The sequence below is a fragment of the Neofelis nebulosa genome, chromosome 6, assembly GCF_028018385.1.
Source record: "Neofelis nebulosa isolate mNeoNeb1 chromosome 6, mNeoNeb1.pri, whole genome shotgun sequence".
Classification (NCBI taxonomy): Eukaryota; Metazoa; Chordata; class Mammalia; order Carnivora; family Felidae; genus Neofelis; species Neofelis nebulosa.
In genome coordinates this window covers 110365353-110381354 of record NC_080787.1, presented here as the reverse complement: position 1 = coordinate 110381354, position 16002 = coordinate 110365353, and the positions used below count along the sequence as shown (strand labels likewise).

Genomic DNA, 16002 nt, shown 5'->3' with positions numbered 1-16002 from the left:
GCTTTGCACGTTAACCTTAGTCTAGTTCCCCAGGATGCCTCAAACACTCTCTTCCGTGACAGGAAGACCTTTCTCTTTCCCTTTCTCCCATGTGATTGGAGACACTTTCTAGGTCACTGACATCCACCGTCCAGTCGTCCTCTGTTTGTCTTCAGCCCAGCCTTTGGCCTTCTCCTCACTTTCATGGAGATTTAGAGCTGTCATCCTGGAACATCTTCATTTCCTAGGTCCATGGTTACATTAGAGGATATTCCTAAATTCTTCTGTAATATTTTATGTTGAACACTGAAATTAAAATGGGACAAATTGATTTTGGGAGTTACAGTTGTCAAACAAAGCGGTGTTACACAAAAAATAGAAAACCTAGGAATATGAATAATAATTACAATACTTATATACTGCTTTTGTTATTTACAAAGGACTTTTTATCTGTTATCCTATTTGATCCTTTTGCTAGTTCTAGGAAGTAGCATTCTTTCCTTTTTATAGATGAAAAACTGAAGCACAGTGATATAACTGACTTCTGTTTGTTTAGATATCTAGTTTAGGAGCAGAAGCTTCCTATTAGAGCACAAGATTCCTAAATATAAATCTTATGTTTTCTTTTATACCTTGTTGGCTTTTTGGAAAAATATATAAGTATACTCCAAAGAGAAAAGAAGACCAGCAAGGCTTGAATTAAAGCCTAAGGCTTTGTGACCCAGAAAACCCCTGTCCTTGGAAGTAATAGTCTAGGGACGTCATGATTTTCCACTATCCTTGAACCATCCTAAAGTTCAAGCAAGGGCATGGCTATCAAAATACCAGCTCTAATTTTAGAAAGGATGAGAAAGGGAACAGGCAGAGATGTGAAGTTTAATCAAAAGTGCTATCATTTAAGGATGTTAATAAGCCAGTTATCATGCTCCCAAGGGGTCTGGCACATTTGACCTCATTATCTGGGAAGCACATGATGTTGGATCCCAACTTCTGGTCACCAGGCAGATGACTCAGAGCCCCGGCTGCTGAAAGCCTGTTGGAAACAGAATTCCAGGATTCAATAAGAGCCAAGGAATCCATCCACACGCTCTCTAAATAGCATGTGATAACTACTTATATCAAACCAGAACAGCACCTGGGTTTTTTTTCCTGGCCCATTAAATTTAGGAGCACAGAGGATGGAGTAAATGACATATCAAGAAAATATAACATTTATCCTGTTTTCAGAGTCTTTCTAAAGGTAACTTTAGAAAGCAGTCCATCCTGTTTTTAGGCTGAACCTTGTTACAAAAAGTCCAGGGTGGGAGTAAAGACAGTTTAATAGCCTAATTGAACTCTTGGGCCTTGGTCTGAACAATGGGATAGGCAATCATTTCCCTATGTCTGATATCAAAGACCAAGGTGACTCTTGGCCAGAGTGGTAGGAATCAATGCCTTGGGCATCTTTTGTCAGAGACCTAGTCAATCCAAGGATTCGAGATGGCTTCCGCCACAAATTCTTCACTGACAGGAGATTTAAACACAACGGTGCAGGAAAACCTCATTCTCAACAAACATGACCACTCTTTTGGATTGTTTTGGACATATATTACTAGTTCCAGAAATGTGGATCCAGGCTCAGAAAGTCTTAGAGTCTTCTTCAGCTCTGAGAAGGCTGAGAAGCTTCAGTCCAAACTGGAGAATACCATAAGAAAACTGGGCTAACTTTTGATCATCCTGGTGGGTGGTTTCTGCATCAGGTTTTAGGTGGTCACTACCTTCTATGTTCCTGAGGATTTCTCTGGCTCTTTGGGAAACTGAGCCATTTCTCCAGAATGACTTCAGGAGTGCTTTAGGGCTGCTGGGGGTTGAGAGAGGCACAAAAGGGCCAGAATGGAATTGGACTCAGTGGATCTGAGGGAAACTGAGATGCTCGTAATGCTGGTACTCCCTTGGCTGTCCACTCTGGGTTGACTTGTGCCTTAGTCATTGAAGACCAAAGTTCTTGGACCCTTCCATCACTTAGCAGAAAGATGAATTCTCCCAAGAATGCTCGAAGCCATCCAAAGGCTTTAGGAGGTCGATTTTAAACAATGTTAGACTATTACTTGACTAAACATTGTTGACTGGAGAGGTCTTTGAGCATTAGCCTTACTTCTCCGGGTCTTGACCAAGTAAAACTATTCATCTTAATGGGAAATAAATCCCCCAAATGCCATTGCCATCAGCTGTATGTCTAAAAAAAGTGGCTATAGTGGTGAGAAAATCCATCCTCAGATTAGACCTTCCCTCTGAAAGCTCAGATATATGCATGATAAACGATGGGTTGCTTCATTTTCTCTGAGGGACAGCCTCTTGCATCTCTCTGAGAGCCTGAAATAGCCCCAGGCATGTGCCATTCTTTATCTGCTTAAGAGCATGGGCCAAGAAACTCAATACAAAACAGAATCCAGGCCATCTTGCTTGGAATATTGGCTTCTAGTTTGCACTCGTCAAGAAAGCACATGGTGGAAAAGATTAAAGCAATAGTTGCTAAGGGAAGGGCACAGTGACTTCCCTCTGCCCTGGCAAAGTGGAAAGTCAGGTCCTCTTTCTCCAAATGCCAGAGGGACAAAGGAGTAGGGCTTGGATATGGAGGACTGGGAGATTGGCACTTGCTTCTGAGCTCTCTGGCTTATTGCACTTCACACTGTAACTATTTATTGATGTGTATACCTATGGATGACCTCTAGGTATGTGACAGCCTAATAGTTTCACAGTGCAGTTTGGGGAGATTAAAAGTGGATTTTAAGGGGCATAATCACTCTGGAAAAGCCATTTGACAGGATTTTTTTCTTTTTTCTTCCTTTTTTTCTTTTTTTTTTTTTTTTAGAGACAGAACACAAGTGGGGGAAGGGCAGAGAGAGAGGGAGACACAGAATCCAAAGCAGGCTCCAGGCTCTGAGCTGTCAGCACAGAGCCCGACATGGGGCTCGAACTCATGAACTGTGAGATCATGACCTGGCCAAAGTTGGACACTTAACCGACTGAGCCACCCAGGTGCCCCTGGCAGTTTCTTAAAAATTTACACACACTTCTATCCTGTGACTCCCACATTCCACTCCTAAGTATATATCCAAGAATAAACACATACGTCCACTAAAATCCCTGTATAAGAATGTTTCTAGAAGTGGGGCGCCTGGGTGGCTCAGTCGGTTGAGCATCCAACTTTGGCACAGGTATTGATCTCACGGTTCATGAGTTCGAGCCCCGTGTCAGGATCTGTGCTGACATCTCAGAGCCTGGAACCTGCTTCATATTATGTGTCTCTCTCTCTGCTCCTCCTCTGCTTGTGCTCTCTCTTTCTCAAAAATAAATAAATGTTAAAAAAAAAAAAGAATGTTTCTAGAAGCTTTGTTATAGCCAAACCTAGAAAGAGCCTAGATGTCCTTCAATAGGAGAATGGGTAAGCAAATAGTGACAAATCCATACCATGGAATACCACTCAGAAGCAGACAGAGATGCATTACTGGTACATGCAACAACATAGAGGAATCCCCAGAATATGTTGAGTAAGAGTTGGACGCAAAAAAGGGTGATTCCTGGGGTTTGTTTTTTGTTTTTTTTTTGAGAGAGAGTGAGCACATGAGCAGGGGAGAGAGGCAGAGGGGGAGAGAGAGAGAGAGAGAGAGAGAGAGAGAGAGAGAGAGAGAATTCTAAGCAGGCTCCATGCTCAGTGCAGAGCCCGACATAGGGCTCAATCTCACGACTGCGAGATCATGACCCAAGCCTAAATCAAGAATTGGACATTCAACTGACTGAGCCACACAGGCACCCCAAGGATGATTCCATTTAAATGAAATTCTAGGCAAAACAAACTGATGGTGATAAAATCAGATCAACACTTGTTTGGGGCAAGGGTGACTGGGAAGGGGAACAGAAGAACTCCCTGGCATGATGGAAATGTTCTTCGTCTTCATATGGGGTGCCCAAACTGCTTCAATGGTACATTTAAGATATGAACCTTCCAGATCTTATACTAGTGTATTTCAGATCTACCTAGAGAAAAAGCAAATGTGACTCTAAAGATTGGAGGGAGATTGCTCCCAAAAGTTGCTTAGAATTGGCTGCTGCAAGAGTCAATATTTCTTTGAGAACATCAAAAGTCACACTTCAGATCCCAGAAGGGCACCTTATGATTCCAGGATTAATTCATCCCGCATTCTATAGATATATCCATTAGCTCTTGCTCTGTGTCAGGCACTGCTCCCAGCAAAAGAAGGGTCTTGCTCTAACGGAGCTAACATTCTAGTGGGAGGAGACAGGAAAGAAACAAGTAAACAAAAATAAGCTAAATGGGTTTTAGATAGCAAAAATTGTGACCAAAAACACATAAGGTAGGGTGATGTGGAGAGTGGCTAGAATGGGGGAGGGCATATTTAGTCAGGGGGTGAAGAATGTGTCCATGAGGAGGTGATACTCTGAAGGATCAGGAGCCCATCACTCAAAGGTGGGGGGCAGAACATAGGGGATGGTGAACAGCAGAGTGACTCTAACGCCCCGTGAACAATTGGCCCATTTGGTCCCAATTTCTACAAATCCTCGCCAACATTTTTGATCGTTTGTTTTGTTTTCGTTTCGTTTTGTTTTCTTAGCCATCCTACCAGGTGTGAGGTCAACGTGTGTAAAGTTTCAGTTGCGCAAAGATAAGTTCTAGGGATCTGCTGTCAGTTCAGTGCCTGTAGTTGACAACACTGTGTTTTTGCACACTGAAAGTTTTGCTGAGAGGCTGTCTCAAATTAAATGTTCTTACCACACACATACACAAAGCGGGGGACAAGAGGAAACTTTTGCAGGTGGGATATGCTTATTACTTTGTGGTGATGGTTTCATAAGTGTGTGCTCATGTTCAAGTCCCTCCAATTGTATATATTAAATGGGTGCCATTTTTTGTATGTAAGTTCACCTCAGTGAAGTTTGTTGTTTTTTTTTAATTCAGAAAGACAAAAAGAGAGAGAAAGGAAAGGAGAGAGAGAGAAAGAAAGAGGGACAGAGAGGGAAAGAAAGATAGTGAGGTGGGGGGGGGATGAGAGGGAGAGAGAGAAGGAAGAAGGTAGAGAGAGAAAGGAAAGCAGAGGCTTTGAAAAAGGACTAATTTGGGTCCAAATTCAGTCTTTGCCATTTATTCCATTGTAGACCAGTTTGGGAAAATAATTTAAATTTCCTCGGTCCCAGTTTGCAGATCTACAAAATAAGGATAATTAGTACCTCACATAAGGGTATTGTATGGATTGTGATTAATACTTATTGAATTTTTAGAATTCCGTATACTTAATAATTGTTCAAAAGTGATGGTGTTATATATCATCAAAGAGTAATAGTTTTATACTTAAAGATATAGACATTTGGATGCATAGTTTTTATATCTTGACTAAGCACAGCAAAATTTATAACTGATTCTTGGAGAAGTTCTCGCCTGAATGGTGAGCTTTCTGGAGGCAAGATGCTCCTTCGAGAGCTGAAGTCATTTTTTGGCACATTCCGATCTGAGGAAGAATGTTAGGTCTGCAAGGATGTGGCAAATGAGACCATTGGAGATTCTCTCTGGTCACCATCTATTTACTCTATCATGAAATGACCAGACTTCTTTTGACTTCTTGAAAGAAGCATCTTGAAAACCATTGCCAACCAATATCTATGTAACTACACGTATAACCAGATCTCACATCTTTGGCAAACATCAGCTGGCCTCAGGACATGATATGATACTTCACATGGGGCGTTCAAAGGCTGGGCCAAAATCTTCAGGGATTTCCTGGATAACACTTTTCTAAATTTTTTTGAAAATTTATTTTGAGAGAGAGAGAAAGAGTGAGCAGGGGAGGGGCAGAGAGAGAGGGAGGGGGAGAATCCCCACTAGGCTCTGGGCATCAGTGTGGAGCCCGTCATAGGGCTCAAACTCACAAACCATGAGATCACGACCTGAGCCCAAATCAAGAGTTAGACGTTTAGCTGACAGAGCCACCCAGGCTTCCCTGGGCAGCACTTTTCTGATTTCTCTTGGTTGAATGTGTTCCACTTCATGGAAAGACTGTTGTAGGTTTGATCAGGGAGACTGAGCTTTCATCAATGATTTTTCTGTGTGTTAATTAGAGGATAAGGCAAGGAATTTTGAAACCATTGATAGAATAGTTTCTAATTAAGTGGTGCACCATCTTTGTAAGGGAGTAGCCAGAATCCTGTGAAATAGTGCATTTCAGGAAAAGCTGCCAGAAGCTTTCCTGGACATCGTTTCCTTAACCTTCTCAAACTGTCAGTCTCAACAGTTCCCTCCAGGAGCCACACTCAACCTTGTCTCAAATCTCAATCTTTGCAGAGAGCTGGCTTAACACTTTCCCTTCGATATTCTCTTTATGAGTCACTATATTATGTGCACATCCTATGCTAGGAAAAACAGTGTCTACCCAAATATTTCATTCCATTTGCTTAACTAATACTTATTTTTATAAGTGTACTTTTTATAAATCCCTATAGGTACACTTTTTTTCACTTTTATTTGTGCTTAAGACAGAGTCTTATCTCTTTTTCTGTGTGTAATGTTTGGGATAAGGAAGAAAAACTGGCACAGTTTCATTACTATTAGTGATGTAGTTATTATTCACTAAAGGCAAAGTGGAATGTAATTTATGAATCAAACCATAACTGACTTTGTGGTCTCAGACATCTGTAATTGTTCCAATGACTAATTTTTCTTCTCCAGCAACTTAGAGCAGGTTCAATGAATGCTAGAGAGGTTTACTAGCTGCTGAATATAAATGTGAGACTGTGGAGTTTAGTATCAGTGTAAAAATGAGTGACTGTATCATACTCCTTGTCTAGACAGAGCAAGGCTTCTGAGAGCAATCTCCTTTTCCTCATATTTCTTTGAGAGATCTGAAGGTAGATCTTCAGGATACAATGTCACATGAGAGGGCTGAGGCTGTGGTTCCCCTGGAAAGGAAATGGAAAAATACTTGCCTCTGAGACTTGAACACATCCCTTCCTTCCTTCCTTCCTTCCTTCCTTCCTTCCTTCCTTCCTTCCTCCCTTCCTTCTTCCCCTTCCTTCCTTCCTCCCTCCCTTCTTCCCCTTCCTTGCTTCCTTGCTTCCTTCCTCCTTCCCTCCCTTCTTCCCTTTCTTCCTTTCTTCCCTTCTTCCCTTCCTTCCTTCCTTCCTCCCTCCTTCCTTCTTCCCCTTCCTTCCTTCCTTCCTTCCTCCCTCCTTCCCTCCCTCCCTTTGCCCCTTCCTTCCTTCCTCCCTCCCTTCCTTCTCCTTCCTTCCTTCCTTCCTTCCTTCCTTCCTTCCTTCCTTCCTTCCTTCCTTCCTTCCTTCCCTCCTTCCTTCTTTTCCATCTCTGCCTCTCTCTTTTCTAGATCCTAATCAAAATAACTTTGGGAAAAAAGTGCCCAACAAATAGTAAGAGTGCAGTGAATAGCTTTTGAGCGATTATAGAGTGAAAGTATGTTCTTAGGCAAATGGAGACCTGGTCAGGAATGACACCCTGGTTTCAACTTGAATGCCAACTTCTTTTGGTTGATACAGTTCTGTGTTAAAAAGGTTTTAACATTGTGTCCAGACTTAGTAAGAAAGAGGACCTAAACCAATCCCCTCTTTCTTTTTTTTAAGTTTCTTTATTTTTGAGAGAGAGAGAGAAACAGAGCATGAACAGGGGAGGGGAAGAAAGAGAGGGAGACACAGAACCTGAAGCAGGCTCCAGGCTCTGAGCTGTTAGCACAGAGCCTGACTCTGTGCTTAAACTCACCAACCGCAAGATCTTGACCTGAGCCTAAGTCGGAGGCTTAACCGACTGAGCCACCCAGGTGCCCCCCAATCCCCGTTTTCTGAGAAGGTAAGAGGGAAGTTATGCCAAGGGAGGAGGATGCCATTGTGGAAGGAAGACCCAACACCGCTCTGGGAATTGCAATGAGGTGTAGTGGTTACTGCTGTGACAGCTGGAGCCAGATGCCAGTGCTCAATTCCTGAGTAGATAGATCATTTCCTAGTTGTGACTTGGAACAAGTCGAGTTTTCTGTAATTCAGATGGTTAGCCTGTCTAGAGGTCTGTCACCATTTTTTTGATCATTGCAGAGAAATCGCTTTTGGTTTCATTGATTTTCTCACTTGCTTTCCTCTTTGTAATTTCATTTTTTATTATTTTTCTTCTCTGCTTGCTTTAGGTTATTTTTGCTCTTTCTTCTCTAGTTTCCTAAGGTGGGAGCTTACATTATTGGTTTAAGATCTTTCTTCTAATATATGCATCCAATACTATAAATTTTCCTGTTTTTACTGCATCCCACTAACTGATAAGTTGGATTTTTTAGTTAAAAATGTGTTTTTTTTTTTTCATTTTGAGAGTTCTTTGACCTGTTTGTTATTTAGAGTTCTGTTGCTTAACATCCAAATACTTAGGAGTTTTCCTGATATCTTTCTGTTTTGATTTCTAGTTTACTTCCATTGTGGACTGAGAGCATACTTCATATGATTTCTATACTTTTAAATTTGTTAAGTATGCTGTGTGGTCCAGAGTGTGATCTGTCTTGGTGAATGTTCCATGTGAGCTTGAGAAGAGTGTGTTAGCTGCTTTAGGTGGATGAAGTAGTCTATAAAAGTCATTTAGATCCAGCTAATTGATGGTGTGGTTCGGTCCAACCATATCTTTACTGCTTTTCTGACTGTTGGACCGCAATTATCGATAGAGGGCTGTTGAAGTCTCTGACTATAATAGTGGATTCTTTTATTCTTGTTGTAGTTCTGTCAGCTTTTGTCTCTTTTATTTTGACCCTCTGTTGTTAGGCACATTCACAGTAAGGATTGTTATGTTTTGAGAATTGGCCCCTTTGTCATTATATAATGCTTCTCTCTATCCCTCCTAATTTTTCTGGCTCTGAAATGTGCTTTGTCTGAAATTAACATAGCTACTTTCTTTTGATCAGTGTTAGCATGGCATATCTTTCTCCATCCCTTAACTTTTAATCTCTCTGTGTTTTCATATGTAAAGTGGACTTCTTTCAGCATGGGAGCCTGCTTCAGACCCTCTGTCTCCCTCTGTCTCTGCCCTTGCTTGTTCTCTCTCTCTCACTCTCTCTCAAAAACAAATAAGCATTAAAAAAAAAAAAAAAATTTTGGTGGGGCGTCCGAGTGGCCTAGTTGGTTGAGCCTCCAACTTCAGCTCAGGTCATGATCTCACAGTTTGTGAGTTTGAGCCTCTGTGCTGGCAGCTCAGAGCCGGGAGCCTGCTTCGGATTCTGTGTCTCCCTCTCTCTGTGCCCCGTCCCCGCTCATGCTCTCTCTTTCCCTCAAGAATAAATAAAACATTAAAAAAAAGAAGAATATGGGGGCGCCTGGGTGGCTCAGTCGGTTGAGCATCCCCTCTCTCTCTGCTCCTCCCCCACTCACAGTCTGCCCCTGTCTGTCGCAAAAATAAATAAACATTAAAAAAAAAAAAGATTTGGGGCATGTGGGTGGCTCAGTCAGTTAAGCGTCAGACTTCAGATTTCTGGTTTCTGCTCAGGTCAGGATCTCACAGTCGGGTGAGTTGGATTCCTGCATCAGTCATCAGTCTCCACGCTGACAGTGCAAAACCTGCCTGGGATTCTCTCTCTGCACCGCCCGCCCCCCCCCCCCCCCCCGCCCCCGCCCCATGCACTCTATCTCTTTCTAAATAAATAAAATCTAAAAAAACAAGAGTAAAAAAAAGACTTTATTTTACCTTCATTTATTCCTTTTCTAATGCTCCTTTTTTTATGTAGATCTGCGTTCTGACCTATATCATTTTCATTCCTCTGAAGAATTTTTACTTTTTTTACATTTCATACAAGGCAGGTCTACTGGCAACAAATTCCCTCAATTTTTGTTTGTCTGAGGCAATCTTTATTTCTTCATTTTTTTTAATGTTTATTTATTTTTGAGAGAGAGAGAGAGGCAGAGCATTAGCAGGGGAGGGGCAGAGAGAGGAGACACAGAATCCGAAGCAGGTTCCAGGCTCTGAGCTGTCAGCACAGAGCCCGACGCGGGGCTTGAACCCACGAACCGCGAGATCATGACCTGAGCCAAAGTTGGACGCTTAACTGACTGAGCTGCCCAGGTGCCCTTATTTATTCTTTAAGCATTTTTAATATTCACTCCACATTCTTCTTGCTGCATGGTTTCTCAAGATAAGTATGATACATCTCTTACTCTTATTCCTCTGTAAGTAAGGTGTTTTTATTCTCTGGCTTGTTCCAAAATTTTCTTTCTGTGTTGGATTTTTTGCAGTTTTAATTTTATTTTAATGATATTCCTAGGTGAGGTGTTGGGTTTTGTTTTTGGTTTTGTTTTGTTTTGTTTTGTTTTTTAATTCTCCTGCTTGATGTTCTCTGAGCTACCTGGATCTATGTTTTGGTGTCAGTCACTAATCTTGGAAAACTCCTAGCCATTATTAATTTAAATAAATCTTCTGTTCTTTTTTCTCTTTCTTCTTCTGGTATTCCCATTACATGCACGTTATACATCTGTAATCATCCCATGACTCCTCAATATTTTGATCCCTTTTTCCCCCCATTTTTCTTCTTTTTTTTTATCTTTGTTTTTCAATCTGGGAAATTTCTATGGACATACCTTCAAACTCATTGATTCATTTCTTTGTTATATGTACTCTACCGATAAGCCTGATGAAAGCATTTTTCATTTCTGTTACATTGGGTTTATTTTCTATTTTGTTTTATTGTGCAAAAAATATACATAACATGAAATTTACCATTTTAACCATTTTTAAGTGGGCACTTCAGTGACATAAGTATTTCACAAGGTTGTGTAATCATCACCACTATCAATTTCCAGAAATTGTTCATCATCCCAACAGAAACTCTGTAGCCATTAAATAATAATTTTATTCTCCTTTCCTCTCAACCCCTAGTAGTCTCTATTCCATTTTCTGTCTGTTTGAATCTGAGTTCTAGGTATCTGATATAGTGGAATCATACAATTTTTGTTCTTTTGTGTTCAGACAGAAAATCCCAGTAACTTTGGATTCTATCCTGGATACTGTGAATGCTATGTTGCTGAGACTCTGGATTCTACTATAGTCCTCTAAAGGATGCTGACAATTTTGTTCTAGCTGCTAATTTAGCTGATTGGACTTAAACTTCAAACTCAGCCTCTTGGAAGCCACTCCAGTCTTCATTCAGTCCTTTTATCCTTGGCTGGTTTGATTGCAGACCACCCTACCCATGCATCATGGTTCCGGGCTTAGCCAGAGATATGGACAAAAGTTGGTACATAGAACTTGTGGCTCTTTCCTTCTGGGTCTCTACGTTCTGTCATTCTGTCCTCTCACATTGTAGTGGCTGTAGTTGCCATGAACTCTGTCCTCTATGACTGCTGGATTTTTTTTTGGGGGGGGGGGCGGGGGGTAGTTTTAGCTGTCGTGCATAGTGCTAACTTCAGTGTGACTGATCTGAGGCTAAATGCCATAAAATGGAAAAGTAACCCTTAAGTAAATGTCAACTCTCCTCCAGAATCTATCTGCTTTTGTTATTTTCTAGAATCTTCAAGTAGTTATTTGTTCTATTTTGTCCAGGGGTATAGTTATATGAGGGAGGGTCAGTCGGATAAGAGCTTACTTAGTGATTCCCTCATTACTTTGAATAGAGACATAATAAGAAATAGTATCTGAATTACTCCTTGGTTTACCGAATCTCCTTGAAGATGATAATCAACCACGGTGCTCATTGTATATGCAGATTACCATCCTCCCTGCATAGACATTTTGATTCAGCAGGTCTGAATTGGGAACTAGTAATCTGTTCTTAGTTCCTTAGGGGCTCCAGGTGATTCTAATCTTCAGGAAACTTTAGGCAAACACTCCATTAGGCTCTTGCTATCTCAACCTTCTCCCAAGGCATAATGAATCTTAATCCACATTTTTACAAGACTCCTGGTGATTCATATCAACATTGAAGTTTGAGAAGCACTGGTTTAAGGTATTGTGATATTTTAATATAGAATATGAAGTGGGTTTCCTTTCTATTATGCATTCAGTCATCAAATACTTTTAGTGATGAATAAAATTGACATTGATCCGGCCTTTATAGCCAAGAGCCAATAAATAAACAAGTGCATTTCACTATTATAGCTGCAAAATGCTATAAAGGAAACAGACATGGTGATGAGATCTAGGCCAGTCGTTCACAATCTTTCATACAAATTAGAATCACCTCAAAGGCTTTTAAAACATCTCAAATGCCAAGTCTACACTCCCAGGCAAATTAAATCAGAATCTTTGGGATGGGGCCCAGGTATCAATAGTTTAAAATGACCGCAATGTACACATAAGGTTGGGAACTGATTATTCAGCTAATTGAAGATAGCTTAGAGGTCAAGAAAGGTCTCATTTAGTCTGAGACCTGAAGGATTAATAAGTATCCCAAAACTCCAGAGAATGACATTCCTGGGGGATGGGATCAGCATATACATCAATACTGAGGAAGGAATAATGTTGATGTATTTGGAGAACCAAAAGAGGCTAGTGTGGATCTAGTGTAATGAATAAGAATGAGAAAGATATAAGGCTGAGCGAGAGCCAGGCTGTAGGTCTGCCTCCATGCGATTCCATGGGTGTTTGGTATATTTGGGACTATCAGTTTTAGGTATGTTAAAAATTGTCACAAAGCGTTTTAGGAATCTTAAATTAATATCAATAGTTGCAATGTGTTGACTTTCATCTAAGGTTCCTCTACCTGGCCAAGGGAGACATTGTCTAAGCTGTGGTTTCTATATTTAGCTAGTTTCTTCTCCTATACTCTGTTTTTACTTAGTTAGAAAATCCTGACTTGTCACCGGGAGTGGCAACAAGGGTCTGAATGGTTCAGATAGATGCTTTGGGATATTCTGGTGGAACAGGGATAGAGAAATTATAGGATAATTGCCCAACAAAGATTACTTTTGAAGTTTCGTTAGACTCTACGTCAACAAGCCTTATCTGGGTTGTTTGATGTCCACACCCTATGCTGGTCTGGCAACTAGCCTTTCTCTCGTTGCAGATAACTCCCAGTGGTTAATAAGCAATTAATCAAAGTTCAGATTTTGTTACATCTATTCAAATCTACACAAATATATAACGGGCTGAAACTTTCACCATTTTTACTCTGTGAACTGCCTGCTATGCCTGCAGAGACACAGAATGTGGAATATTAAGAGACAGTGCCCCTCAGCACACAGAGAATCACCAGCACATCTGGGCCTTCAGCAGTCATTCACTTCCCCTTCCAACACCTCCTACATTAGATAGTCCGTGAATTCCGCAAGACTTCTCACTTCTGTTCCTGCAACTGACCATTGTGGCTGCTTCACATTATTCCACATTTTTCTTCTCTCATGCTGTAGTCTACCTTATTATTGTTGGGTCTATTTTTTTTACAAAATTATTTCCTGAGTAAATAGTATTAGTATTAAAACCATTTGGTCAGACAGCATGGATTTTAGTTCAAGATTCAGATCAAATTGCTGAATTTCTTTTGGTGAAGTTTTTGCAAATTTTCACACGCATCAGAGGTGTATGAGGCTCTGTGTCATTCATTTGCAAATCATTTGCCAAGTTAACAGAAGAAAGTGGCATTCATTTTGTTTTATTAATTTTTAATTCCTATGTTTTAGTAAGGTTATTCTTTTTTCATATACTTTTTGTACACCTGTACTTTTTTATTATCCTTTGCCAATTTTTTTCTGTGGTATCTTTTAATTTATAAAAACTATTTTCTGCTGAAAATATCAGGGAGATGACACATGAGTTATGAATATTTTCTTTTTTTGCTATTATGTTTAACATTTTTGTCGCATTTTCAGCATATTAAATTTACAACAATTTTATATAGTAAACTGTGTTACTCTTTCCCTTTATGGTTATTTTATTTTTGTTTAATTAAAAAGGAAATATTCAGCTTTTCCCCCTAATTTTTTATGTTTTATATTTATCTTTTAATTTTGTCACAGAAGGAATCGATTCGTCTTGTAGTGAAATGTTTTATACTTGTCTCCATATAGGAACTGTACATACATGTAAAGTACATCTCTAGTAATTTATGTATAGTTATTATGAATGGTGTCTTTTTTCTGTGTGTGTGTGTGTGTGTGTGTGTGTGTGTGTATTTATTTAATTATTTAAATATTTAATTTTTACTGTTATAAAGAAAGGGAAGTTTTGGGGTTTTTTTTTTTTTTTTTTTTTTTTTATTTATTTTTGGGACAGAGAGAGACAGAGCATGAACGGAGGAGGGGCAGAGAGAGAGGGAGACACAGAATCGGAAACAGGCTCCAGGCTCCGAGCCATCAGCCCAGAACCTAACGCGGGGCTCGAACTCACGGACCGCGAGATCGTGACCTGGCTGAAGTCGGACGCTTAACCGGCTGCGCCACCCAGGCGCCCCGGGAAGTTTTTTTTTTAATTTAGCTGTTGTACTGAACTCTTTAATTAAAATAGTTTTTGATAGACCTCAGATATAATAAGTAGCTACTCGTAATTTACAAACAATTATGATGTCATATCCTTATATCTAATAATTGTACCTCCCAGTGTGGAGCCCAATGTGGAGCTGGAACTCATGACCCTGAGTTCAAGACCTGAGCTGAGACCAAGAGTCAGAGGCTTAACCGACTGAGCCACCCAGGTGCCCCTCACTGTCATTTAAAATGTTGGCTGTTTATATCTTTCTATGTTGTTAAGATATTTTTATTGCTACTCATTAGGAGTTGTTTATTTATTTGTCAGTAATGAGTGTTGGTGTCTTTCTACAGACTTAATTATAATGCTTAAGATAGGGGCACCTGGGTGGCTCAGTCGATTGAGTGTCCAACTTCAGCTCAGGTCATGATCTCATGGTCGGTGAGTTCAAGCCCCACGTCCAGGTCTGTGTTGACAGCTCAGAGCCTGGAACCTGCTTCAAATTCTGTGTCTCCCTCTCTCTCTGCTCCTTCCCTGCTCATGCTGTGTCTCTCTCTTTCAAAAATAAATAAACATTAAAAAAAGAAAGAAAAAAAAAAGATTGCTTAAGATAAATTAATCAAACCAATTCTGCTTTACCTTATTTCACTTGTTGAAGTGATGAATTAATACATTTCTTAAACACTTATCCTCTCCCAGGTAAATACTACTTGATTTTAGGCTATATTTTTCAATATATTTTTGAATTTGTTTTCCTGGTAGTTTATTAAAGATATTCCTACACCTAGTTAAAAAATGCGAAGGATCACACCCTACAAAGAAAATTAGATCAATCCCAGATTTTAGAATTCAGGATATGCTAATTATGTACTACATGCTGGGTACGTTTTCATTGTTTTGTTTGCCTTATATCAGATATGGTGTAGGAATGAGTGAGTCTGTGAAAATTTGAAGAAATTGTCTGTAAAATAACCATAGCATGGAGCTTTTGAGGCGTTATTCCTTGATTGCCTTTTCTCTCTTTCTTTGTCATTGACGAGTTCAAGTTTCCTATCTCCTGATTCACTATTGGTGGCTTACATATTCCATGAAATACTCACTTCATCAAGATATTAAAATGCGTAGCATTGGATTGTGCATGGTGTGCCCTTATAATTACAAATTGTCCACGCTGATTGTTTTACAGTCATTATCCTTTTTTTAATGTTTATTTATTTGAGAGAGAGAAGAGAGAGAGAAAGAGAGAGCTGCACCTGTGCAAGGGAGGGGCAGAGAGAGAGAGGAGAGAGAGAGAACCCCAAGCAGGCTCCACACTGTTAGTGTGGATTCCGACATGGGGCTAGAATTCACAAACTGTGAGATCATGACCTGAGCCAAAATCATGAGTTAGTCACTTAATCCACTGAGCCACCCAGGCACCCCAATAATCATTATCCTTTTTAGTTTCATTTGAGTGCTTTCTCTTTTGTAAGCAAAAGGAAAAGGATTTATTATATATTTCTCTATCTTGTTCTTAATTCAAGTCATATTTATTTGTCAACTATGTTATTTCTGATTTCAATTTTTATCACTATCTGCAATCATCTTTATCTTTTTGTCCCAGCAAAGTT

At 40.0% G+C, this 16002-nt stretch overlaps 1 protein-coding gene across 1 annotated transcript in view; it reads right to left on the bottom strand.

Moving 5' to 3' along the window:
* Positions 1–258: 258 nt before the first annotated feature.
* Positions 259–16002, bottom strand: part of SLC35F1 (solute carrier family 35 member F1) — a 470792-nt gene continuing 455048 nt past the window's right edge. The window contains exon 8 of the mRNA XM_058735097.1: positions 259–285. Within this exon, the coding sequence (XP_058591080.1) occupies positions 274–285 (12 nt within the window). The 3' untranslated portion in view covers positions 259–273. The remainder of the gene's footprint in view (positions 286–16002) is intronic.